Source organism: Aspergillus uvarum (genome assembly GCF_003184745.1).
Source record: "Aspergillus uvarum CBS 121591 unplaced genomic scaffold BO82scaffold_78, whole genome shotgun sequence".
Classification (NCBI taxonomy): domain Eukaryota; kingdom Fungi; phylum Ascomycota; class Eurotiomycetes; order Eurotiales; family Aspergillaceae; genus Aspergillus; species Aspergillus uvarum.
Window position 1 is genome coordinate 140,189 of NW_020291375.1, and position 24,281 is coordinate 164,469.

Here is a 24,281-nt window from a genome sequence, read left to right on the forward strand (position 1 = left end):
ACGAAGATATACGTGCTTATAGTGTAGTCTAGTACAACAGCGCAGAGCAAGGCCCGTCAATCTATCATTGCGGCACCTATTGCTTCAAGAAAATTGCTACGCAGCTGCTAAGTCCACCGAGGTTCGAGCTGCTACCGTTGGCAATGCAGCAATGCGAGGTCATGAGATTCACGATGACTTTCCCCGCTGGTATTTGAATATCCGTAGTAGTTCGAATTATAGTCAGCCTCGGGTGAAACCAGATGTACCGATTATGCACGATGCAGGCATCACGGGTACCCGTTGGACGTCTCTCAAAGCAAACCATGCTGCAGGCCAGGTCAAGGGCTGACAGCTGGGTTTGAAAGGGCCTGGGCATGTGGTCCCAATTCTTGGCAGGGTTTGAAATTTGGACCGCTTGTGGCACTCGTACTGCCCTGTATTGGCCCGCGATCATGTTGTAGTGTACAATGAGGGTTGCTGGATCGGTGACATGACATGAGGTAGGTCCATGTACTTGGTACTTTCTTCTTCATAAGAGGAATGTACCCTGTGTAAAAGATAAATCGGGTCGACTTGATGTTGAGTCAGAGGATCAGAGGTACCTGTGAACCTTAGAGATGGGCTAGTAAAAGATATATCTGATAAGCTGTCTATGTAAACTACTTAGGCAACTGGAAGTCCGTCGGTTTCGCCATGAGTCGATGCGCAGCCTCCAGAGGTACATAAGATGGCCTTTTGCCGCAGTTTCCCTCAATTCCTAACGACGATTGATCATATCTCTCGCGGTCGCTGAGACACTCGTTATTAGTATCATGAGAATCCCGTTAGCCTTCCTGCTTTCAACAGCAGTCGTATCTGGTGGGGTAGTTCCCTCACCATCACACCCTGCGCTTTCTCCTGCAGCGACTACCCTTCCGGCTCGCCTGGTGGGAGCACCACCATTATTCGCAGGGGAAACCCTCCAGTTGACCGAAGATGTGCTGGATGATCTCAGAGTAAGTCTTGGTGACGAGAGTCGTCTCAATCTGTTCTCCTTCGGTGGGGCGCAACCTCAAGCCAAAACCAACCGTCCGTGCAAGACAATGCCCGGCGACCCTGCCTGGCCTTCACAGTCAGCATGGGACCTTTTCGATCAACTGCTCGGGGGAAGCCTTTTGCGACCTGCTCCGCTCGCAGCGCCGTGCTACACAGGATGGTCGCAATTTAATAATGCAACCTGTTTTCACTTGAGTATGAACTGGATCAACTCTTCCCTGCAGTAAGGACTCCACCTCTCCCCGCGGGTAGCCGTATTCCGCCCACTGGTTCTAATGGGGCAATCACTAGCATTCAACATCCGACTTCTGTCTTAAGTCCTCTGTACGAGGGGCGTAGTTGCATGCCCTTCGGCTTCAACTATACCAACACGTGCACTGAGGGTGCTTACCCGACCTACGTGGTGAATGCGTCCACCGCCGCGCAAGTTCAACTGGCCGTGAACTTTGCGCGGAACTCGAATCTGCGCCTGGTAGTGAAGAACACTGGTCACGACTTTAACGGGAAGTCGACTGGGAAAGGTGCACTGTCCATCTGGACACACTGGTTGAAAGACAAGGTCTTTTACCCTACTTTCGCAGCCGACGACGGGTATGTGGGACCTGCGATGAAGCTTGGGTCGGGAGTCCAGGCTTTTGAGGCATACGACTTTGCCAAACAGTCCAACGTGACAGTTGTCGGTGGCGAAGGCGTGACTGTGGGTTTGGCCGGGGGATATACCCTGGGCGGGGGGCACTCGCCATTGAGTAGTCTGTACGGCATGGCGGCAGATCAGGTATTGGCGATGCAAGGTGACCCACCTCCCCACTGCCCCTTCACTACTATCAATACTGACGACCGATAGTGGTTCTCGCGGATGGTCGTTTTATCACCGCCACCGCCAAGCAGCACGCGGACATCTACTGGATGCTTTGTGGCGGTGGTGGAAGCACCATCGGGGTCGTGACCTCCATCACCGTGAAAGCATATCCTCGGATCCCCGCGACTACCGTCACTTTGGACTTCTCGGTCGCCGACACTCCCGGTCCCGATGCGTTCTGGGCAGGGTTTGCGTCCTATCTCGATAACATTGAGCGATTGGTCGATGCCGGAACCTATGCATACTATGACCTGGGTGCGTCGGCTAGGGGACGAGGCACCAACTGCCCCAGTGACAGCGACTACTACCTGCGAATCCAATCCCTCCTGGCGCCAAACATGACCATTTCGGAGACGAAGAGTCTCCTTCAGCCGTGGTTCAACCGGCTTGACAGTCTAAACATCCGATACACTCCGCAATACAACCACGCGGATAACTTGTGAGTGGGGCATCGCGGGCATCGCGGGCATCTCCACTAACGCCGTCCGCAGTCACGACGCATGGAAATCTGCCTTTCCACAGGAATACATGGGTGCTGCGACGACGAAGATCGCCTCGCGTCTTCTCCCGCGCAAGGCATATCACGATGATGTTCTCCGCCATCGGAACTTCCTCGCGCATAAGGACGCGGTCGCAAATGTACGCCGCTGAGGGCTGCAACCCCCGCCCCACTCCCCTCAAACCCCCCTCCATCTTTCCCCGACTCTGTGTAGTGACGTGACCCAGGGCTTTTCCATCGCGGCCTTCCATCTCACGGGCAAAGGCAAAGTCGTCGAACCGCCCCAGAACAATGCGGTGCTGCCCGCCTGGCGCGACACCCTGACGCATGCCATTGTCATCGGCCAATGGAACTCGACCTCGGACTGGAACGTCGTCGAGCAGACCTCTCGCTCGCTGACGCAGTGGATGCAAGCCATGCGGGACCTGGGGGAGTCGGGGGTCTACATGAGCGAGGCGGATCTGCTGGAACCCGACCTGCAAAAGGCCTACTATGGGGTCAACTATCCCCGACTATATGCGCTCAAGCAGAAGTATGACCCCACCGGGGTGCTCTTTGCTCTCACCGCGGTTGGGGCGGAGGACTGGTCAATCTTGGTGGAGGATCCTTTGCCGGATTCGTGGAATAATAACGGCCGACTGTGTCCTCGGAGGTGAACTGTGGTGCGTATGAGATGGTGTGCAGGCTATTGGGGATCGATATGTGCGTCTGTATGGGACTAGCGTAATAGTATTGTCAACTTTGGGAGCTGGAAATGTCTTTCTTCTTTATCCCAGAGTTGCATATGTTGATTGAATGTGCTGGTTTGCAAGTGCTTAATAGCAAGTAATAATCCACGCTGGGGATTTTCTGTCCAAGATTTCATGGGGCACAGTAACAGAAACTTTGCAGCTTCCGCATCAAGGGGGGGTACCATGCAAGCCAGCTTGGTAAGGTTCGTCTCGGCTTGAATACTAACAAGTGATCTAAGACCCACGCGTTCGAGCCGTGACTTAGATGGCTTTCTGCGGGTGTTGAATGCTGACAAGACAGACCGTCAAGGGATCTATAGCTGAACCGGCAGATTTGACTGCCCCTGCCAGACAGCCCTTGTCCCCAAACAAGGGCCCCATTCCATGCTGCTTCCGCGCCCTGTCAACACGGTGTATGAATTGATGCCAGTTATGGGTTAGGAAACCCACCTGTCCTGGTGAGCGGTCGGCTTGAGAGATATTTTAGCTCATCGACAGCTTCTGCTTGCCGGTGGGGTCACATCCTAGGAAATGCCATCTGTGCATTTTGTAACAAGGTCCTTGCTTTTGTCGCCGTGCGAGCGCGCAGACCCTGGAAGGGGCCTTTGTGATCCCGAATGCTGTGGCCTTAGTGGCCAGTTGCGATCCTCCGTGTCGCTATGTAACCTCAGCTTAGGGGTAGAATGGCACCGACCAGCCCATCATGCCTCTTAGAGTACTCCGCGCCCCGCCGCTTCCCACTTTCCTCCTTGTAATCCGCCTGAACTACATCGCTGTAAGAATTCTAATCTAGTACCATGGTGTGTAGCCTCAAGGCATCTGGCCCTGGATCGCCCGCTTCAGCTTACCGTGGCCTATAAGGACCGCTGCGTCATTATGCAGCGCCCCTGGCATTGCGTGCTTGGCCGCCTGTCTCACCACTGTGGCTCGCTGTGTGTTTTGTTCGTTGATGAAGGATGATCAAGAGGGGTGGCACCTGGAGGACCATATATGATCGAGGCGGAAGCATTGGATCTGCAACTGGTGTTCAGTGGCCTGCTCTGACCAGGCGATCTCAGGCTTTTCAGTGGTAATGAACCGGAGGTAAGCAGAATGCATTGCGCCACATTTGTCTATCAAACAGAGACGAAAATTCCTATCTTACGCGACGATAACATGTTTCAAAACCAGTGCGTGTACTGTACTAGCTGGGGCGGGAGGGAAACAAAAACACATATTCAGTGACTATCTAACGATCCTTCTAACAAGGAACTGAATCAACGGCCACCGGTGAATAAGAGGATAAAGCCTGGTGAGTATCTTTAGGGGAGGGTTTGACCACAGACAGGGCACGAGAACGGCTGATAAGCTTAGAAGGGCAACCAGCGAGACAAAAATAGCAGTCGAAAGTCACAGACACAATGGGACAAACACACAAATTGGAGCAAAGAACTGAACAGTAGTCGCGTTGGATCCAGGACCCAGCGATGCCTCGACTCTGTCACTCACCAGGATCTTGTCTCCTCCCCTTTGGAGAGGGAGAAGCCGACCCAGTCCACCAGCGGCCAGGAGGGGCTGGGGATGCTCGTACGCAGCCCGCCAGAGGGATCCCCAGCATCATCGACGATGCATCACTCGGCTTTCTTGGAGACCTTGGTCCGCAGCTTCATCATCAGGTAGACGAGCCCGTACGAGCTGAAGACGAAGATCACGACAATAGCCGTGTCCCGCCATCCGTCATAGTAGTGGGGGAGATTGAGGGTCGCGAGGTAGTCCGATCCCCGGCTGTAAGGGCAGACTTCGCACTGGGAGGTCGCACTCGGGTTGAGTAGGTCGGCAGCAGCCCCAAGGGTCTCCATGTAGGTGGACAGGTACACCTCACAGGTGGAGTTGGCCGGCGGATTGAAGATGGCCAGCTCGGACTGCGTGCACTTGACGTCGGTGTCCCACACGGTAAAGACCAGCATGCTGCCCATTAAATAGTTGAACGGGTTCAGGTAGTACATCCAGTACCGCCAGAAGACATTGATCGCCGCGTAGGGCACCATGACACCGCAGAACGAGACGAGAATCCCGATGAGCAATGGATTGGTTAGCGAGGCGAACAGGGCATTAGGTGCATACGCGGCGATGAACTGTCCAATCCCAGTGTATAGAAACTCGTACATCAGCATCACGAAGAAGGTGGCTCCCGCCTTGTTCGAATCCGAGCTGAACCCGACTGTATAATACCAACAGACATAGTAGAGGACACCGCACACACACAGGTAGGGAAACTCCGAGACAATCAGTGCCGTCACAAACGCCTTCCACGAATACATGCGGGATTTCTTTTCCCGTGTATCATAAATGTCTCGCCGCTCGATAAATAATGGTTGGAGCTGGTTGATCACGCCGGCGGCCACGAATACGAAATTAAAGACGGTGAAGAGACGAAGCTGCATATCGCCAACGCTGTCGCCAATCATCCAGAAGGTAAACCCGTTGAAGAGGGCAGACGTAATATGCAGGACAACCTTGTTGTTGACGTAGTCTGTATTGCGATAGAGGGCAAGATTCATGCGACGCGTAACGATCTTGGTCTGCTCCCACAGGGGGAGGGCAAACTCGCTCAGGTCCGGCTCTCCGACCGGGCGCTGCTCTGCCTCCTTGACCATCTGATCGAGCTCACTGAGGCGCTGGGCGTGCTCGGGTGATTCCATCCAGACCTCATGCCAGTCGCGTTTCGACAGCCGGCCGGTGACCACGTCGATCATGAACTCCGCTGGGTTCGACTCGGGCGGACAAGTGACCCCGTTGCGAGCAAAATAACCCTTCATGGTTTGTGCATTCTCCCCGATATCACCAAAGTACACCATCCTACCCCCCTTGGCGAGTAATAGCAGAGTGTCAAATTGCGTGAACAATTGGGCCGAAGGCTGATGAATAGTGACGAGAATCGCTTGCCCTAAGTCCGCCAATCCACGCAAGAATCGCACCGTGCTGAAGGCCGATTGACCATCCAGTCCGGAGGTGGGCTCGTCAAGAAAGATAAGGATCTTGGGCTTAGAGACAAGCTCGACGCCGATCGTCACCCGCTTTCGTTGTTCGATACTTAGACCGGCCCCGGGTTTTCCAATCAAGATATCCGCGATGTCATGAAGCTCAAGCAAGTCAATAATAGCATTGACGTAGGCCAGCTTTTCCTCTCGAGGGACATGCGCAGGTTGTCGCAGCAAGGCCGAAAACTCCAGCGCTTCGCGAACAGTCGTCATAGCCTCGTGGACATCCAGCTGCTCACAATACCCAGCGGATCGTTGAAAGGAGACATCAAGAGGGCGGCCATCCACGAGAATCGAGCCTTGAATTGTGCCATCTGTCTTGCGTTGCGCCAGCACATCCAGGAGAGTGGTCTTTCCTGCTCCAGACGATCCCATCAGGGCTCCAAGCATGCCCGGCTTGACCCAGCCATAGATGTCATTCAGTAGAACTCGGTCGCCATGCGGGGTTTTGACGGTATACTTGAGATTCTTCCAGGTGAATATCGAGGTGTTCCGAGCGATGGTCGCGGCGTTTGGGGAAGGGAAGATGGCGGCCGATGACTTCTCGGACCTGCGGTCGTTCGGAGGGGCCTGTGACTCTTCATCGACTGCGACCCGGCCCTTCCGGGTCAACTCGGAGGGGACCAGGCGCGTGGCCCCGGTGGCGCCCCGGTCCCGCCAGCGCATGGTTGCCAGTACCGTAATGCCAACGAAGAGCGCCCACCAACACCACACGATGCCGAAGTTCCGCCAGACGTGGCTGTGACTGTAGCTCAGCGAGTGCAAGTATTGATCACCCGTGAGGGAGACCTCCCCGTGCACGGCTCCGCCGACGCCAGCACAGGAAGCCTGCCCCGGAGTGGCCGGATAGCCGGGGCCAGCAGGGATGATATTGCCCCCCACGCAGTCGATCACCTTACCGTGAAACTCGTTGGATAGCACGGACTCAAAGGCGTACGCGAGCGGATCGATCCAGTAAATCCAGACAAACCACGGGTGCATGTCCGGTTTCTGGATCATATATCCTGTATACATGACCAAGGCGGAGATAAGGAAACCGGACACCTTGGACGCCCCGTCAAAGGTGCGGAAAGCCGCCCCAACTGCACGAAACATGGCGGTGATACACTAGGAGCGAGAGGCGACGACAGTTAGTTATTAAGGATGGTCTCAGCTACAACCAAATAGTGCTTCAGATCTATCGCCACTGCCACTCACCATTGTCGTTGCGAAGAGCATAATCCAGTAGGTGAAGAACGCCGCTGCGGAGGACGATAGTCCGACCATGAAGTAAATGATAATCCCAAAGACGGTGATCTGAATCAAGACCATGGGGATATCTGCGGCGATCTGAGCGATGCAGAAGGCGGCCGGATGAAAGTAGGCGAATGACTTGTGCTTAATCAGGACCGGACGGCCAGTAAATGAATCCACCACCTCGGACATCCCCATCAGCGCGTTGTAGAGCAGGGAGAAGAAAAGCGCACCGCCCCGGATGAAGAGTCCTGATGAATCGGCGGCGGCATTGTAGAACAGCGATCCCGCAATTAGGGCCTGGACGAGCGTGGACATTTGCTTGATGACGAAGGAGGCCATGTCGCCAAAGGTGATTTGGTACTGTCGCTGGACGCACGCCCACACCTGCTGTGGAAAGGTCACTGTCATGGGGTCCGTATGTTTCACGCCTTTCTGCTTCTCGAATGCCACGCTGGCGCAAAAGGCCTCTGTGTTGGCCTGGGCCTCGGGCGAGGAAGGATAGGTGTATTCCTTTTTCATGTTCTTGCGAGTCACCGAGCCTTCGTAAATCTGCAGGATTGCGTCTGCGTTCTCTGGGAAGGTGCGGAAGGAAGGGTTGATAAGACGCTCGGTAGGAATCGTGAGACCCGTCAAGTAATCGCCGACGTTGGCCCCAGCCCGGCAAATAAAGCCCAGGTTCTCCATACACGGCCGGGCTTCGGCGCGAGGGCCATAGAAGATCTGCTTGCCTTCGTCCAAGACGAGCACCTTGTCGAAGAGATCGTAGATGCCGTTTCCCGCTTGGTACAGGGTCACGATCGTGGTCAGCCCCAGCTCGGTGGTCATGTACCGAAGGGCACGCGCCCAGTCCAGCGCCGAGCTCGCATCCAACCCACGGGTACTGTTATCCCAGCAGTAGACGGCGGCATTGGTGGCCAGGCATTCGATGATGGAGACCCGTTTCCGCTCCCCTCCCGAGACCCCACGAACGTACTCGTTGCCGACCTTGGTATTCTGTGTGTGTGCAATTCCCATCGACTCGAGCAAGAACTCCTTGCGCTCCTGTCGGTATTCTTCGGCCGTCTGGGGCTGGCCGTTCTTAGCGTTGGCCGGGATGTGTCCCGGGACCTTCAGGCGGGTGGCGAAATCCATCGTCTGGTTGACGGTGAGCGAGGGATAGAACAGTTCGTCTTCGGTGTTCATGACAATTTGGCCCCTATAGGGGTGTGCCTCGTCGCTGGTCATGGAGCCATAGTGAACATCACCTTCTACCTGGGCGTAACCTTCCCGGTGGTTGGCAAGCATCTTGAGCAGGGTCGTACAGCCCGCCCCCGGCCGGCCTAACACCAAAAGCATCTCGCCCGGCTTAACACAGCCATGCGAGTTGGACACGATGGTCTTCAGTGCCGGTTTCTGGCGAGCCTGCTGTGCCTGCCGGACCACATCAAACTGACTGAGCACGTTCTCGTTCAAGGCAGCCCCTGAGCTGATGCCCCTGACCGTTAGATTCTGCCAGGTGACACCCAGCTTCCGCTCAGAATATCCTTCCTCACGCATGTTCTGATGGAAGGTTTTCACCAAGGGACCCAGTTCCCATCCACCAGAGTCTAAAGTATGAAGTGTAATCTCCTCCGGTTGGGTGAGGCTGCTCTCGTCGGGGCTGCGGGGCGATTTGTTGGCCATGATGCCCGTGGTGGTCGGCTCCCACTGTCGGCTGAAAGATACGGATTGAGCAGAAGGGAGGTGGGCAATCGATGATAGAGATCAGGGAGACGAAATAGAGAGAGAGGGGGGGGGGAGAGATAAAGGCCTGTGGCCAAGTGAGAAATAGCTAGCGAGGGTGATTCGGAAAGATATGAAAAGAAGGATGGTGCTGTAGTAAGTAAATGAATGGATCGGGAAGACACAAACAGTAATTGAAGAGATTCAAAGAGGGAGGGAGGGCGAAGAAGCAGCGAAAGACGAAACTCTCGAATAGATTACAGGCTGAGAATAAGGGGACGATTAAATAGGATGAGAACAGACATGCCCGTGTATGTATGTATAAGGATTGCTAGGGCTAAATGGAGTAGGGTTACAGCTCCTGTATAGTTCGAGCATTATGACTGGCGCGGAGGATCCCCGGAGATCCTCCGCCCGGAAACGCCGACCTGCCGCGATTTCGGAGGATGTCACGTAGTTGCCACTTGTAATGCAAGATTTGCCCAAATGCTTATTATCTTCTGCGGGATATACGTCTACTATGCGAGTACGACCATTCCAGACCTCCGACCGATTTCTCCTGGCTAGACTAGACTAGACTACGTATTTCCTTTCCCGACCCGAAGACCCACCATCGTTCTGGAAAACTTGGGTCTTCTGGCTTAACTTCCGGTTCCGCCTGTTAGTCTAGTTGGACCTGAAGAAAGACTTCAAATTTTAAAAAGTTTTAACCTTTTCTTGGTACCTCAAAGTAAAATGGGAAAGGGAAACGAAAAAGGAGAAGGGGGAAAAACGGTTATTTACACGCGTACCCATTCTCAATAGCAGAAAGTGACCACAACGTCAACTTAGTTGACCTCTCCCCTAGTATCATAAGATTTCACTCACATCTTCCTCCTCCCTCTTATCTATTCCACCCTATCCTCTAGTCGAGTCCAAAGGGAGTCAGAAACATGGACAACCAATTCCGAGCACCCTCGGGAGGTCGTTCTGGTAAACACACCCCCCGAGCCTGTGACTCATGTTATAAGAGGAAGGTGAGCATTTTCGCTACCAACGACCCCCTTGTCTCGCGTGCTCCATGACAGCTGGACAATAGCAACTGAATAGATGGTAGATCAAATGCGACGCAGCATTGCCTCGATGTAACTATTGCAGTCACCATAATTTCTTGTGCACATTTACACGTCCAAAACGAGAAAAGGTCGCTGGTCAGCAACCGGCGAACAAAGCGTCGCCGCCGGTGGTACAGGGTCTTCAGGGTCAGTCCAGCCCTAGCTCGCTCGGCACAGACTCCACCCCCATGGTCTTAGGTATCTTGTATGACTAACCAAAGCCCCCCGTGCTGTCTCGCAGTCGAGAACGAGACTCCATCCCCAAGTCTCCAAAAGACAAGCGACAACAGCATCCTCCGCAATGACCGATCCCTCGACAATCCGCCCGTGGGCCTACACTTCGCCGGGCGAAGACAGCCGCCGCTGACCTTGATCTGGGGGGTTCCGACATTCTCGCCTGAGGCGAAGCACTGGGTTCAATGCACCACCGGGCAGACCATGTCCTTTGCCAAGGTCTATGACGAGGGCGCATCGGGGGAACGGCTGGTCTGCCTCGACGCCGAGATCATCCGCATCAGGTCTCAAACCACGGATATCTGTAGCCTACCCGAACAGGCCTTAATCGAGTCAGTCCTGCAGGCATACCAGTCCTCCCACCTCCGCAGCAGATACCCAGTGGTGGATCCCACCCTATTCCGAACCACAATTGCTTCCGCATATAACCAGGATGGACTCACCCTGGACACGCGCAATGCCAGTAGCCGAGCCTGTGTTTGCGCCTCCTTGGCCTTGATTCCCTTAATCTTAGAAGACTACCATGCCCTCTCCCCGGCCGAGTGTGACGCCTTCGCGACCAAGGCCAAATGTCTCATGGCGGAAGCACTCAGCGGGCCTCCCTCGTTGGACTGTTTACAAGCCGCCGTCATGTTGGTCGGTTCCCCTGCAGCCCTTTTGCTCTCTCGTGGCCCCAGTCTTCGGAGGTTGATGAGTTACTGACTTTCTGGCCTTCATGCCGCACGTTCCTCTCTCCAGAGCCTTCATGGAATGATCACCAGATCTCTTCAGACGGCAATTTATTTCAACACCATAGCGGTGCGTTTAGTGTTCATGCTGGGTGGACACATCACTGATCCGGAGATTGGTGCTTCGTCGCCCGATGCGGACCCACGCGCGGCCAGTCATGCCCGGAACCTGTTCTGGCTTTGTTACTTGACAGACAAAGGCTTGACCTTCCGTTGTGGTCAGCCGCCTGCAATCGACGATTCGCAGTGTGACCTGACCCTACCCGCCGACTACACGCAAAATGTGTATCGGTCGGTCGGCCTTTCAACGCACGATCTTTCGGATACCATCATCTTTCCCTTTGACATCCGCTTGGGGATGATCAAGAGCAAGATCTTTGCCAATATTTACTCAGTTTCATCGCTCCGCAGGTCCCAGTACGAAATCGAACAGAGTATTCGCGAGATTGAACAGAACCTCGGAAACTGGAGAAACTCGATACCTCCTACCTGGCAACCGCCCCCGGTTGGTCTTATGACCGAGCATGAGGTTACGCTTCACCCGCCGCCTAACATCCTCCTGACGTGGTTTGAGTATTATCAGTGCGCATGCATGCTACACTTGGTCCGCGGCCTTTATGGAATGTCGGCCGGGATTCATCACGTGAATGGTGGTAGCCTGCTGTTATCCAACCTTGCAGTTTCTGTGGAGGCCAGTCGACGGATCCTCCGTCATCTAGAATTCGCTGTATCCTTCCAATCGTCTGATGCGTCATGGTGAGCTCCCTCTTCCTCTCTCTCTCTCTCTCTCTTTCTCCGCCCCCCCCCCAAAACGCGCTTGCGTTTCTCGTATCGCCATTCATCTCTAATTTCGGCAGGATCGCTACCTTCTCCGTGCCCTTGGCCTCCATCGTTGTCTTCTGGAGTATCCTGCAGGATCCATCACATGCTTCCGCTCCAGACGATGTTCAGCTACTCTTATCGGCCAGCGCTTACCTTGCGACGTGTCACCGGACTCTTAGACTGCCAGCACCTATCCTCCAACATTTCACCTCCATGTCCCATTATATTGGGGAGTTCTACCGTCTGGGCTTCGTGGCTACCTCGTCCTCAGTCCTGGTCTCGAATACGCAACTGCGGATGCACTGACAGTCACGCTCGGGTTGGTCAAGCCGAGAGGGGAAGAGGGGGGGGGGGAGCAATACATCTTTCGGGGTTGTAGAATGCGCATTAATGTATACCACACGGTAGAGATTGTTCAAATCGTAGGTATTGCACGTTTGCATCAGAGATCGACAGTACCTAAAGCCACCGATCTTATCATGTACCGTAGCTTCTTCCAGGCTAGATCCATTCTTAGGCTCGGAACAGAAGGGTTTCGACGAAGGAGAACCCACTCCGCTTGCACCTGCAAACCCGGACTCCGAAATGCCGCATCCGATGAAAGAATGGGACCTCACCTACAATGTATCTTCCAACCAACTAATTTAGTCCACCATAGATATCAAGCGGGAAACTCGGGGGGGGGAATCGCCCGAATTCAAGGTTCCCTTATCCGTGGCCCAGTTCATTCTACCTCGTTGCATCCATTCGAGGCTTTCGAGGTTTAATCAAGTGGGGCACGCGGATGCGGTTCGGCTTTGCTCTCGGCTGCCTTCTTCCGCTTAGTCACGGAATAGTCGCTCGGTTTCGTACTCACACATGTACATGTCGTCAATCGGTGCTGCGTGAACCATGCTTGCAAAGATTTTGATTCTCAACGGTAACCATCAGTCCCGAGCCGACGACAAATGCCCTCCTCTCCTCTCTTGCATGTCGTGCTTATTAACCTCCAAGACATTTTTAGACACTACTCGCTGAATAAGCATTGTTGGTCAAACGGTTACGATTCTTGTCTTCCAAACAAGCGGCCCGGGTTCGACTCCCGGACGATGCATCACTTTTTGCCCCCCTCCGGTTTGTGCAGATCGCTCGACTGTCAGGACATTGGGTGACAAAATTCCAGTATACACCATGTGAATGAAGCCATGAGGGGACACCAAGAAAGCGCACCCCTCGGGCAAAGCCACCCGTGTGACAGAAAAGCATGTACGCGCATGTATGACCAGTAAGTTACGGCCCTGCCGCATTATGGGCCACGCGCAGAATCCCCAGCGATCATCCGCACCAGCATGGAAGTCAACCTCTTGCAAGACCTGATATACCCGGTCGGAGGGAATGTCAGGCGGGTTGCCACATCTTATATGAATCTGGCAAGGGTGACATAATTGAGATCGCTCTTTGCATCCCGCTTTTCGCTACTGAGTAGGTGGGCCGCTGCCACGATGCGATAGCTATTTCAGCCGCCGCGAACAAACAGGTTCAATCCCGTGGCATACATCCTGCACCCGTGTCTTCCCACAAACTAGACTGAACCCCCGATGCTACATGAGGTATAGTAAGCCCTGAGATGTGTTATGACGCAAGCCTTTGGTAGGGTGCCCTCCAATCCAAGCCAATATTCCGGTACCCACGTAAAGGGCCAGGAGAGAACTCCGTGCTCCTACCATCGTATTAGAGGTTCTGCCGTCTCCCGGGGCGATCACGGCCCTTACCAATCCATCACTAGCCACAATGCGAGACAAACTGGGCACTTGGAGAAGTCCCAATCTCGTATGGCTCATTTTCAGCACAGCAGACCACTACGGCGACAGATGGACTCTCGCAAGACGATGCAGGCAGAGCGCACGTGATTGCGCCTTCATCGCCAAGTCCCTCGCAAAGTACAGTACATACATATTTCATCACCCAGACACCGGCCATCCCACAGCTACTCCAGTTAATCTTGGGGTTGGGGCTGTGGGTGAAAAGACCGGAGCGACTGTAAACGATTGGCCGGATGGTGTAGTTGGTTATCACGTATCGTTAACACCGATAAGGTCCTGGGATCGAGCCCCAGTCTGGTCAATACATTTTTTCCTGATCACTTCAATCCACATACAGTGAACTAAGGAGCGCAAAGCGAGACATTGACAGGGACAAAAAAAAAAAAAACGCGACAGCTACACCAAACAGCACGCCACCATTGAATATCAATCAATAAGGGTGAATGTTACATCCAACTCCATTCCCTATTGATTTTTTACTTTTAAACGGCGTTTCCTGCCTGTGGGGCTACAAAAGCAAGATAATACAGCTGGGCAAGAATTCCATTCTTAGGGGGACGTGCTCGCTCAATTCCTCGCACGCCTAGCTGGCTACTGCGGACTCCGCCTATGGTTAGATACCTTTAGCCTCTTCTTAGGCGTACTAACCCTATTACTTTACTTGACCCAGGCCCGTGCCCAGGATAACCATGCCTCCCACTGTTTGGCTGTAATCTTTTGACACCCCCATCGATGCCGACCGACCTCAGTATTTTCAAGCACACTGGCGGGCGGTTGTACAGTGCGCGGTGGATCACCCAGGGGCCAAGCCAGCCGGCTGTTCCTGCGGGGGCGGGCGTTGAATACGGAGCGGTTCGACCTTTGGTGTCGCGCAATCCAGTGTAGCTGATGCCACCTCTTCGGACACGTCCAGCGCTGCTGCAGCGCCCCTGTGTGCTGCCTGTGCTGCGCTGAGGACTATGACTTACGCCGCTGCCAGGTTCGCGATCTATCAAGCGCCCACCGATGCCGTTTTTGCTGTGGGAACCACCCTGCCACCTACCAAGCCTGCCCAGAGTGGGAGAAGGAGAGTAAGAAGGTTGAGGAGGCCTGCTGGAAGAAGGCCTGCTTCGTCCCCGAGCCAGCTAACGAAACAGGACCATCAATACTTGATGAACTATGATACTTGATTGATACCGCCCAGCCGGGGGCAGCCGCCGGGGCTAACACTGGGACTGGCACCGCAGTGCCCCCGACTGCTAAGCCTTTAGGGGCTGCCGAGCCCACAAATCAAAGCCAACTGCAGACGTGCAGGTCAAAACAACGCGTCCAGCCCGTGCTGAATCTACCGGACCTAGTTACTCCCTAGCTGGCGGTTGCAATGGCCCGGGCGGAGGGGAGGAAGGCGACGGTTTGGGCGGTGGCGGCGTCGTAGATGTTGGCGAGGATCAAGGGGTGGCGCGGGCGGTGGAGGGATTTGAAGTGTAGGGCGAGGGTGTTTTGTGGGGTGGACATTGTTGTTTGCCTTTTGGTTGTTGATTTGAATTGGGAGAAAGGGGGTTCGGTTCTGGAAGGGGAAATCATCTTGGATGGGGGAGTGGTGGCAGCAGTTGCTGTGTCCAGGATTGGGATAAGCTTTATGGTGATGGATTTTGATTCAAGTTATATATATCCTATTCAAGGAGTCTTCGCTACAGCATGAACAAGATAGCCAATAAATCAAGCTCAAGAAAATGAGTCATCTAGGCAACCGGCTCGTTATTCAGCTTTAGGCAGCAGAGGCTAGTCCTTGAATTGGGAAGTGATGATATATTCCATGAACCCGATGATATTTGGGTGGCCGGAAAAGGAAGCCTGCAGCTATACCTACACCTGAACTTCATGCCCGATCGACACTCATGCTCTGAGCATGCAAAGCGTATCTATTGCATATTGAGGTAGTTTGGACATGTATTCCTGATTTGATTGCCCTCATGTTGAACGGAAAGCAGAGCTTGTTGCGGTTGCTGGTCGCATCAACCTGAACAGGACGCCGACGCCGGGCCACTGCCAGTCTTGGCTAGCGGCATGTCTTGGCCGTTGGTGGGCCGTTGGTGGGCCGTCCCTTGGGTCAGGAAAAGGATAGCTGCACCGCGTAGTGTCTTGAAAACAGCACCCGAGTATCGCCCCAGCACGCCGCTCTGATAGTAAAAGGTAAAGTTTAGCGCTGTGAGAAAAAGCGGTTGTAGTCTCAAAATGACAGAATCACTTATACTTATATTTCACTCTCCTAGTCTTCGTGGAAAATGTGGGCGGACAGGCCTCAGAGGCTCAAGGAACTGAGGTCACAAAATTTTCATTGGTTGGTGGTGTGAGGAACTTGGTAGCTACGTGCAAAATACGTCGATACTGCTAAGGTCGACTAAAATATTTGAACCTTAAAAGGCACATTAGGAATTACACAAGGTGCCATTAACGCCGTTCTTGATATACAGCTACGGATGGCTTGATAATTCATCCTCGAAATACCGACCACGATTCCCCACGTCCATATGAGATGCTAGTCCCATCGACAGAGAAAGTTAATTCCGTCGGCAGAGCTGCTTGAAACGAGCGGAAGTGAACCTTCTTATTTATGTCATCAGGAGAGCTCTACGGAAGCTGCGGTTTATCAGCGAGATAATCAGAAACCAAACTGTTTGTGGCTTGAGTAAGTCATAACATACCATACAAATACGCTCGGTGCCATGCGAAGTCAGCCACATAGACCTAGATGCGGGGTGCGGATTACGTGCTGATCTGCCGCGTGCGACGCGGATCCGTGCGACCCACCCCGCCGAGTTTATTTGAACATGCCGCAGGAGTTTCGCTGAGCACGGCGGTAGCAATAGGTTTCTGTGGTGGCGCTAGTCATCAAAAATTGCACGAATAATTATACATGAGTCGGTGCTGATGTGTTGTACGTGCAATTGACATCAATACTCGCATCTTGCGCGATGTTTTTGGTATATGACGAGTGGAGGGTTGGGGACATAAATATTAATCGGAGGAGTTTGTAATCCTACGAAGCGTTAAGGTCGTACGACATTATTATACAGGCAAGTCGGGAAATATTCTTTCAAGGGTCTATACTAATGAGGCTATAACTGACTCAAAGCCTAGCGCACTTGCTGACAATAGATTCCAGCTGATCCATCTTTTGCTCGAACAATACCCCAACCGACTTGATATCCGACCCCTTCATGCCGCGTCGCGTCAAGGCCATGGAGTCGAACTCGATCGCGCTGACGCCATCTTTGGTGGCCGCGCCGGCGGCGGCACCCACGTTGAAGTCGAGCAGTTTGCTTAGGATTGCGACCGGAGCGCTTTCAGGGTCCTGCACCATGGTGTAGATATCGGTTGCCTCGTTCGCGACGGTGCCCACGAGCGCGAGCGCCGCATCCAGACTCTCAATGACATCGCCGAGGCCGGAGAGCGGGCCGAGGAAGGGCATGATCAGGAACACGCCGCCAAGAATCTGCAAGATTAGCTCCTTCTTCTTCTCGGCCTCAATCTTCTCCCCAATGGCGACCACGGAGTAGATGCGGTCGACCAGCTCGGCCAGGGTGAACACGGCGGTGGAGTACGTCTGGACGACGTCGTCGATCACGCCATCAAAGGAGCCTGACAGGATTTGAAGCTCGGTGATGAGGAGGGAGAGCTGGAGGTTTGGGATGTTGGGCAGGGCCTGTCTCATCAGCTCCCGCGGGTCGCTGATGGTAATCTGCTGGGCTGGAATTAGAAAGCTGCAATGCCACCAGCAGGCAGCCTCAGGATTATTGTAGACGTTGCACGCGGTGTTGCCTTTGTTGTTGTAGTATGGCCCCTCCGTGCTCGACCAGCCCCCTAGCACAACCCAGTCACGTTCTATCCCAGATTCCGCGCTGAGGTTGCTATAGAAGCCGTCCGCATCGATCAAATTATAATAAACGGTATGTGCGCGATTTTCGTACCCGAGATTGTTAGGACATGGTCCCGCCGTTCGGTTCACCCCTCCAAAACTGAGTATGCACGTGAAGAATTGGTTGCCCTCACCCTGCGCACCAGTGTCGCTTATATTTGAAAAATAGGTAAGCTGGGTCCCCACCTGGCTTTTCATGTAGGACTTGTAGTCCTTGAAATACTTGTTATAGTTGCTCGTATTGGCAATGCTGGTAAACTTGGTAACTGTGGCTTCCAATTTCCCATACAGTACACCCAAAACATAGAAGTCAGCACAATAGGGGTTGAAAGGGGACACGGGTGGGATAGTTAATGGAACCGATACTGTTCCACAGGCAGTAGAAGGACAATACCTATAGTTGCAGGCGAATGAATACAGCCCAGCGTAGTTGGCGTCTTTCCCAGCCGCAGGATATCCCTGGATCCCAGTGGACGAGGGCAACTCTGGCTGAGGTCCTAATTTTGTGCAAACGCACGCTCCAACAGAATAATAGCCCAGGCTGCAGGAGTAGCTACAGAGTCTATTAAAGTCGCCTATTCCCTATCCTTTAATATACATCTTCTTATTTAGCTTGGGGGAATCTATATCAACTGCGCCACCTATACTGTAGCCCACCTAAGTATTCCAGTTCTTAACTTGATCCCCTTCCCAGCATCTGCTGCTAATATCTTATCCGCTCACTGTAATAGTACCGGTAGATCCAGTAACAGACACGACAACTGAGCCAGAATGGCCGGCAAAGGAGACACTGCTGTGATAGATGCCCCCTCTACTACTTGGGGTGTTAGTCTATGTTGCATTAATATTTACTTCTCTGATAGTTACTAAGATATCTCTAGCCTTCCCAAGAAATGCGGAGAAGAAGATCTTATCTTGTGTGATATCCTTGGGCCAGTATTCCAACTGCAGTTAAGACACTGTGTTGCCAGTTGTGCCACCGTCAGGGCACACACCTGCTGTATTTAGCTGATACCAGGTTACTAAGCCTTTACTGTTGATATTGGTCTGGTTATACTTGTAGAGGTTAATTATATAAGGCAGGAATTGTCTCCAGCTACTGTGGTCGAAGCCCTTAACATAGTTGTAAGGGGCTTCGCCTGTCTCGAACGCGGTGTATATGGAGTCAGCTAGCGGATTGTGGCTGTCAACAATTGGCCCAATATAGTAGGACTCGCCGAAGTCGTTCTAGGATATGATCTTGATGAACTCCGGAGCGAGGTAGAGTGCCTGTTCCCACTGAGTATACCAGAGATCGTCACCACGCCACAGCCAATTCTTGTCGTATCCGGGCATATTGGTGAAGAACCATGGAGAGATCGGCATCATGTAGGGCTTCTTATCTAAGTACTGGATATACGACGCATCCACATACGTATTCATGTCGTTGGGTCCGTTGGGCCAGGCAGCCCAACTGAAAAGGCTGTCTGCTACCCCATCGGCCAGGGCCACAGCAGCTTTGGCCCCAACCGACGACAAGTCCGGAACAAAGAAGCAGAATTACTGGGACTTAATGTCCACCCAGCCTTATGCATTATCAGGCCCTTCGAACGTCGACACCAGAGGATTCGATCCGTGAAAGTAGTAAGCATCATTACTCACATATTGGCCCAGCAGGCTTACGACATCGTTCTTGTCCCAAGGCCCGTTGCCAGCGTAATCGAACAAGAAAAACAGGTGGAACTTGAGCTTTTGAGCAGCCGCAAAGGCGTTTGGGAGAGAGGTAGTAGTGGTACTTTCTCCAGCCGCCATGTTGAGTGCGAATGCATCGATGTGGGTATCCAGAGTAAGCTGGATCTCAGTTTTCCTATCGTCGGAAGTGTATCCTGCTGTGTTTGAGAGTATAAAATAAGCAAACACAGTACGAGCCTGAACCTGATACCAGAGGCAGCATGTCGAGACAAGCATACAAAACCACAATCGAATGGGAGGACTCATGTTTCGAATTTAAGGGCAGGGAAGGTACGCCAGAGCCTTCAAGCAAGAGCAAGAGCAAGATGAAAGAAAGAATAAAATGTAAAAAAAAGAGAGAAAGCTGAAGGTGATGTGGGTTAAAGAACGTGATCAGAAAAGAAAAAGGAAAGAAGCCGTAGGCACTGTAACATAAGAGAGTGTGTGAGTAGGTCCGTTGATGTTTGCGAGGGTCTTGACGGCAGAAAAAAAAGAAGCTCGAAGGGTTAAAGATAAAGAGGATTTCCTATCTCTCGGGTACATGGCATCAGGGAAGTTTATAGGCACAACCACGACGCACCGGTACTATGTCTAGCGCCCCTCTATGATTTTTTCAATCGCCTTTGAGTTTAATCTTGCTAAATCCAAACTTGCAAGATGCCTGTCAACGACGGTGTGATGGAGTAATTGTGGTTTGTTACCTCATCTCCGCATGTCTCAGTCCGTCGATGTACGAAATTGGAACTAGGGCTTAGTGCACTTCTTAGTGTAAAATACCCAATATCAACTCGTTTCACACCCGGCATATAGGGATGGTATCCAGAACAAGCGCATCCCCTAAGTCAACAGTTAAATCTCCCAGAAGCCCAGTAGAGATTTTGAATAGATCCCTGACTGACGCTTTGCTGCTTACCTCTCTGACTCGTCGATTTCCTTTATACTGTTGTAATGACATTCTCTTCATGCCACCATTTCAAGCCAGTCATTTATTTATCTATCCAATCTTCTGTCTTACTCATTATTTTCTTTTTCAACTCTGACCAACTTGATATTTACAGAAGCTAATTGCCGCGTGCGAAATTCAATTGTTTCACTATATCTGTTGTGGCTATCCGTCACTCCTTTCCCTCGCGCGGTCACGATGAAGGCCTTCCGAGTCATCTTGTTTACCCTAGCACTGCTAGGCAACCTCTGCCAAGGTTCTCTCTTGGCGGTTCCCACCGAGGCGATCCTCATGTACCGCGCTTTCGTCTTGGACCTTTCGGCGAACGGGGCCTCACGCACACTGGCGCCAAAATTAGGCAACACGGCCCTCGTCGACTTCGGGACGTTTATCTCCACGGTTTTTGCGCAACGTCTCCCCCAAAGTGGCATTTGAACGAGCATGAATCCTTAATATAACCAAGCCACACTGGACAAGATTAGTGCCTCACTGGAAACTGACAAGTACAGCCTTGTTGAACTTCTTGGTCTTGAAGAGGGCGCTCAACTTGATCACCTTTCAACGCTCCAGCGAATCGCCGACATTGTCAAGTCCACACGCGGTAGCACTGCCCCAGGCTTTGCCGACGTCTGGAATAACCAGTATCCAGAGTTCAAAAGGGCTCTGGCCGGAGCACAAGCCGTACGGTTGCAGGATATGTATCGTACCAGCGTGAGCATATTGTGGGCAGCAGATTTCCCCGACAAGACCCTCAAGGCCTCGGAGGTTGCCGTCCTGGACACAGATGTTACCTTCCTCCAGCCGGACTGGAGCGCGACCGCTGCGGCGAACGGAAAATCCCCCGAGGAGACTAAGACCTACCTTACCTGGTACGTGCGTCTTTCAGGAAGAAGGACAAGAGGCCAGGAAATTCAGACAACATCTGAAGATCACCAACACAATTGGACAGAGCTTGAGTGAGCTGGATAGTGTGGACAGCTGCAAGCCGCGCTAGGCCTGTCGATGCTTTTGTGGTTCTGCTTTCAGTATGCTCTGTAATACTTGGGGACATATGTCCAGGCTTGTTTGTATATAAGCGACTCTAAGAATTTGTTAATTCGTGTTCGTCAGTCACCACTCAACTATTCACTACACGAGAAAGTAGATAATCCTGGATGAAGTTGTCTTTTTGTCCCCAGTTCTGTCTAGGACCTGGCCAGAAAGTTCGAACAGTGAAGGCCGCACTGCTTTGACACGTTCTGGGTGTGGTATCGTATCTTTATATATGATGTATGATGGCCCAATTGCTACAGTATGACGAAAGGGGGCTGAAAACAAAGTCGTACTCAGGACTCTTCGCGACTGCCATAGTAAAATGCGTGATAATCATCGGCGTATCTGTGAGCACCATGACCATACCGGTGAAATGCACAGGCGGCAGAGATTCTCTCCTGGTTCATCTGTTCCTTAGTATAAATCGCTTCTGCGAGCGTTATTGATCCCCGAGTCTGCGTATGCTCCTGTGAATGAACCATGGCTGTGCCAACCCAGCTTTCGTCCTGGGGTGGGACATTCTGGGTTGAGCAGATTCGGTAATGGGGATCTACCAGCCAGAGGGTTACAAATCGAAGGCGGCCGGGTTGAGACGGGTCGCGAAGAGTGAAAGACTCTGCTCGGGATCGCAGCGTGTTCGGCCAAGAGAGGAGCTGCCCGGCTTGGGAAACAAAAATAGAGCCCAGATTCTGCAGTGCTGGTGGTAGTTTATCGTCTTCCTCCTCTGGAACGTCGAAAACTCGATTCATAATTAGGTACTTTTCAACATTAAAGTCCAGGGTACTCAAAAGCGTCTCTTGTTGAAATGACACTTTCGGATCTTTGATATTATCCACGTCCAAATAGCAAACCGCTGTGGCAACAATATGCTCATTGAGAATACCGGCCACCCCAAACTGGGGTTCCCCGGTATACAAGGGCCTTTCTGGGGTCAGATCAATGCCAGACACCCTAATAATCACCTGTAGGTCCTGAAATTGGTTCCGGAGAGAAACGGTGTAGAATTGGTGGTCTGGGTCAGGAGGCGGTGGTGTGGGGTTCTTGCTGCGCGAGGAATTGTTGACTTTGGGTAGGATGGCACGACCGGTGTTTTGCCCGGTCTTCCATTCATTGTACGTGAAGGAAATCCCAGGTTCTACGCCTTTGACGACATATCGTCGACGATGCTTTTCAACGATTAGTTCTTCTAGTGCTGCGGGAGAGCTCCACTGCGACGGGTCCATGCTGACGAGGAGGTCCTTGACATTGGATTCACTCGGATCGACCTGGTATCGTTGTTCATATTCGGGGAGATTCAAGTAGTCCCTGACTTGCGATCGGATCTCAGGCCACTGCTCTTCGGAGAATCTCACTTTCAACCCCACAGTTGTGCCCCATAGAAGGTTGTACGCCTGCGGCAACGCCTCGTTTTCAGTTTGAAAGTCATAAGTTCTAATACGAATCGGAGTTCGACCTTGGTTTCCAAGGATAAGCATCTCATTCCACGGCTGTATGGCGGTGGCGATTAGTCTCTCAAGTGCTTGGTAAGTTTCTTTCTCCCTTGGATTTACACCATTGATGTAGGAGGTGATCTTGGTTTCTCCTCGATTTGTGAACTTGACTTCGCACGGAAGCCACTGGAATTTGTTTGACCAGTATTTAGGCTTGTTTGTCACTCGACCATCGTCTGGATCTCTCTCCCCGTGGTTTAGCTCATACGGATGTTTGGTCAACTTGTCAGGAATTGGAGAAGTCTGGCACCGAGAGTTATCGCATGACTCAAAGCTGTCGAGATCGACCTTGCCCCCATTAATAAGAACTTTGGTCTGTCCATACACAAGAGGATACATAGATGGATCGACCACATGCCGGATGGGGCCTTGAACACCAGCCTCCACGGGCGCTTCTTTGTCTTCCGAATCGGGCTCTTCTGTCGATGAGAAAAGTGGTTCCATGGCTGTCCGAAGATCGGCGAGAAGACTAGCGTCGACTTCCGCCTTGATGACTCGAGAGTCCGCATCAAAGACGGCCACGTGACCCTTGCGCTTGAAGTCATCTGCTTTGTCTTGCAGCTCTTTGTAGCACCAGTCCCAGCATGGCTGATCCAGGTCAAAAGCACTATCGGCCTTTTCACGCCAGATCTCCAAGGTGTCGGGGTCGTCGCACTTGTTTTCCCAGTCTGGCTGCTCGGTGACGTAGGACATGAACTGTAGCATACAAATCTCCCGCAGGGTCAACTGTGGGCTCTGTCTCCAGTCTGCGATCCCATGCGCGAAGCGAGAGCCTCTGGGTAGCTCATAGTATAGAGGAACATCATTGAATCCAGGAACTTGGAGAGGGCCATCGCCGCTGTTGTCCATTTTTGGAAATTGCTGCGAGTGTAAACGAGTAAAAGAGAATGGATGTCGTATGTACGAAGTGCAGGTGGGGGGTTGAGGACGAGAGCGAGAGTAAAATGGCTGCAGAGCCGCGACGTGAAGCTATGGTGAGAGTTGCGTTGCGGTTCCAGCAATGTGTCGAAAGGGTGACGGGTGTCTGTTGCCCGGGTGGGGGAAGAGGCATGGTGTCAGGTGACCGAAAAAAAAACAGGTAGTAATGTCAATACACGGGAGTGAATTTGTCATCAGGGTCTAGAGTCAGGGTCTGGCGCCATTTCTCTACATGTTCCCTCTTTCATGCGTATAATACAGAACCTCTTGAGCAATAAGTAACGTAATCCACAAGCGGGCTGGTCACAAGCAAGCTGGCCACCTCTGTATTCCATATAAAATGGCTAATTTTTAATTCTTGATATCTCACTAACAAGACTATTTATATAAGGACTAAGGGGTGAAATAGTGTAGTGAACAAAGGCCTTATCGGGATAGCCAAGGTCGTATTATTATGCCTTAAGGTGTTGTTGCTGATCTGCCTAACTTCGCGGGACTGCCGCTGCCTTGGGTGGTTCCGCGACCACCTCGCTTAGCCGTCACGTGG

The 24,281-nt window shown here is 52.5% G+C and overlaps 5 protein-coding genes and 2 non-coding genes across 7 annotated transcripts; 4 read left to right on the top strand and 3 right to left on the bottom strand.

Annotated features, from left to right (window-relative positions):
* Window positions 1-794: 794 nt before the first annotated feature.
* BO82DRAFT_425325 (FAD-binding oxidoreductase) lies at window positions 795-3,091 on the top strand (the record flags this gene model as incomplete). The annotated part of the gene is made up of 6 exons (XM_025640326.1): window positions 795-840; window positions 886-1,240; window positions 1,309-1,808; window positions 1,862-2,315; window positions 2,368-2,515; window positions 2,603-3,091. 6 exons carry the CDS (start codon window positions 795-797, stop codon window positions 3,029-3,031), a joined length of 1,932 nt encoding a protein of 643 aa, XP_025486994.1. The 3' UTR covers window positions 3,032-3,091.
* Window positions 3,092-4,304: 1,213 nt separating this feature from the next.
* Window positions 4,305-9,024, bottom strand: BO82DRAFT_346372 (putative ABC multidrug transporter; the record flags this gene model as incomplete). Its single annotated transcript, XM_025633752.1, has 2 exons — window positions 4,305-7,233; window positions 7,324-9,024. 2 exons carry the CDS (start codon window positions 9,022-9,024, stop codon window positions 4,717-4,719), a joined length of 4,218 nt encoding a protein of 1,405 aa, XP_025486995.1. The 3' UTR covers window positions 4,305-4,716.
* A 1,013-nt stretch (window positions 9,025-10,037) lies between these two features.
* Window positions 10,038-12,187, top strand: BO82DRAFT_264483 (uncharacterized protein; the record flags this gene model as incomplete). Its single annotated transcript, XM_025630944.1, has 5 exons — window positions 10,038-10,079; window positions 10,160-10,355; window positions 10,399-11,027; window positions 11,130-11,875; window positions 11,977-12,187. Coding segments are annotated over 5 exons (1,824 nt in total), but the record flags the coding sequence as incomplete, so codon positions are not given.
* A 775-nt stretch (window positions 12,188-12,962) lies between these two features.
* BO82DRAFT_t300 lies at window positions 12,963-13,034 on the top strand. The gene has a single exon. It is a non-coding gene; the product is annotated as a tRNA-Gly (tRNA).
* Window positions 13,035-13,970: 936 nt separating this feature from the next.
* On the top strand, window positions 13,971-14,044 carry BO82DRAFT_t301. Its single transcript has one exon. It is a non-coding gene; the product is annotated as a tRNA-Val (tRNA).
* A 4,824-nt stretch (window positions 14,045-18,868) lies between these two features.
* BO82DRAFT_425350 (uncharacterized protein) lies at window positions 18,869-21,436 on the bottom strand (the record flags this gene model as incomplete). Its single annotated transcript, XM_025640327.1, has 3 exons — window positions 20,858-21,436; window positions 19,279-19,555; window positions 18,869-19,137 (listed from the first exon to the last, which is right to left on the bottom strand). The coding sequence occupies exons 1-3, from the start codon at window positions 21,011-21,013 to the stop codon at window positions 18,869-18,871; spliced, it is 702 nt and encodes a 233-aa protein (XP_025486997.1). The 5' UTR covers window positions 21,014-21,436.
* Window positions 21,437-21,619: 183 nt separating this feature from the next.
* Window positions 21,620-23,665, bottom strand: BO82DRAFT_295405 (DUF4246 domain-containing protein; the record flags this gene model as incomplete). The annotated part of the gene is made up of 2 exons (XM_025631864.1): window positions 21,620-22,370; window positions 22,542-23,665. 2 exons carry the CDS (start codon window positions 23,663-23,665, stop codon window positions 21,620-21,622), a joined length of 1,875 nt encoding a protein of 624 aa, XP_025486998.1.
* Window positions 23,666-24,281: the final 616 nt, after the last annotated feature.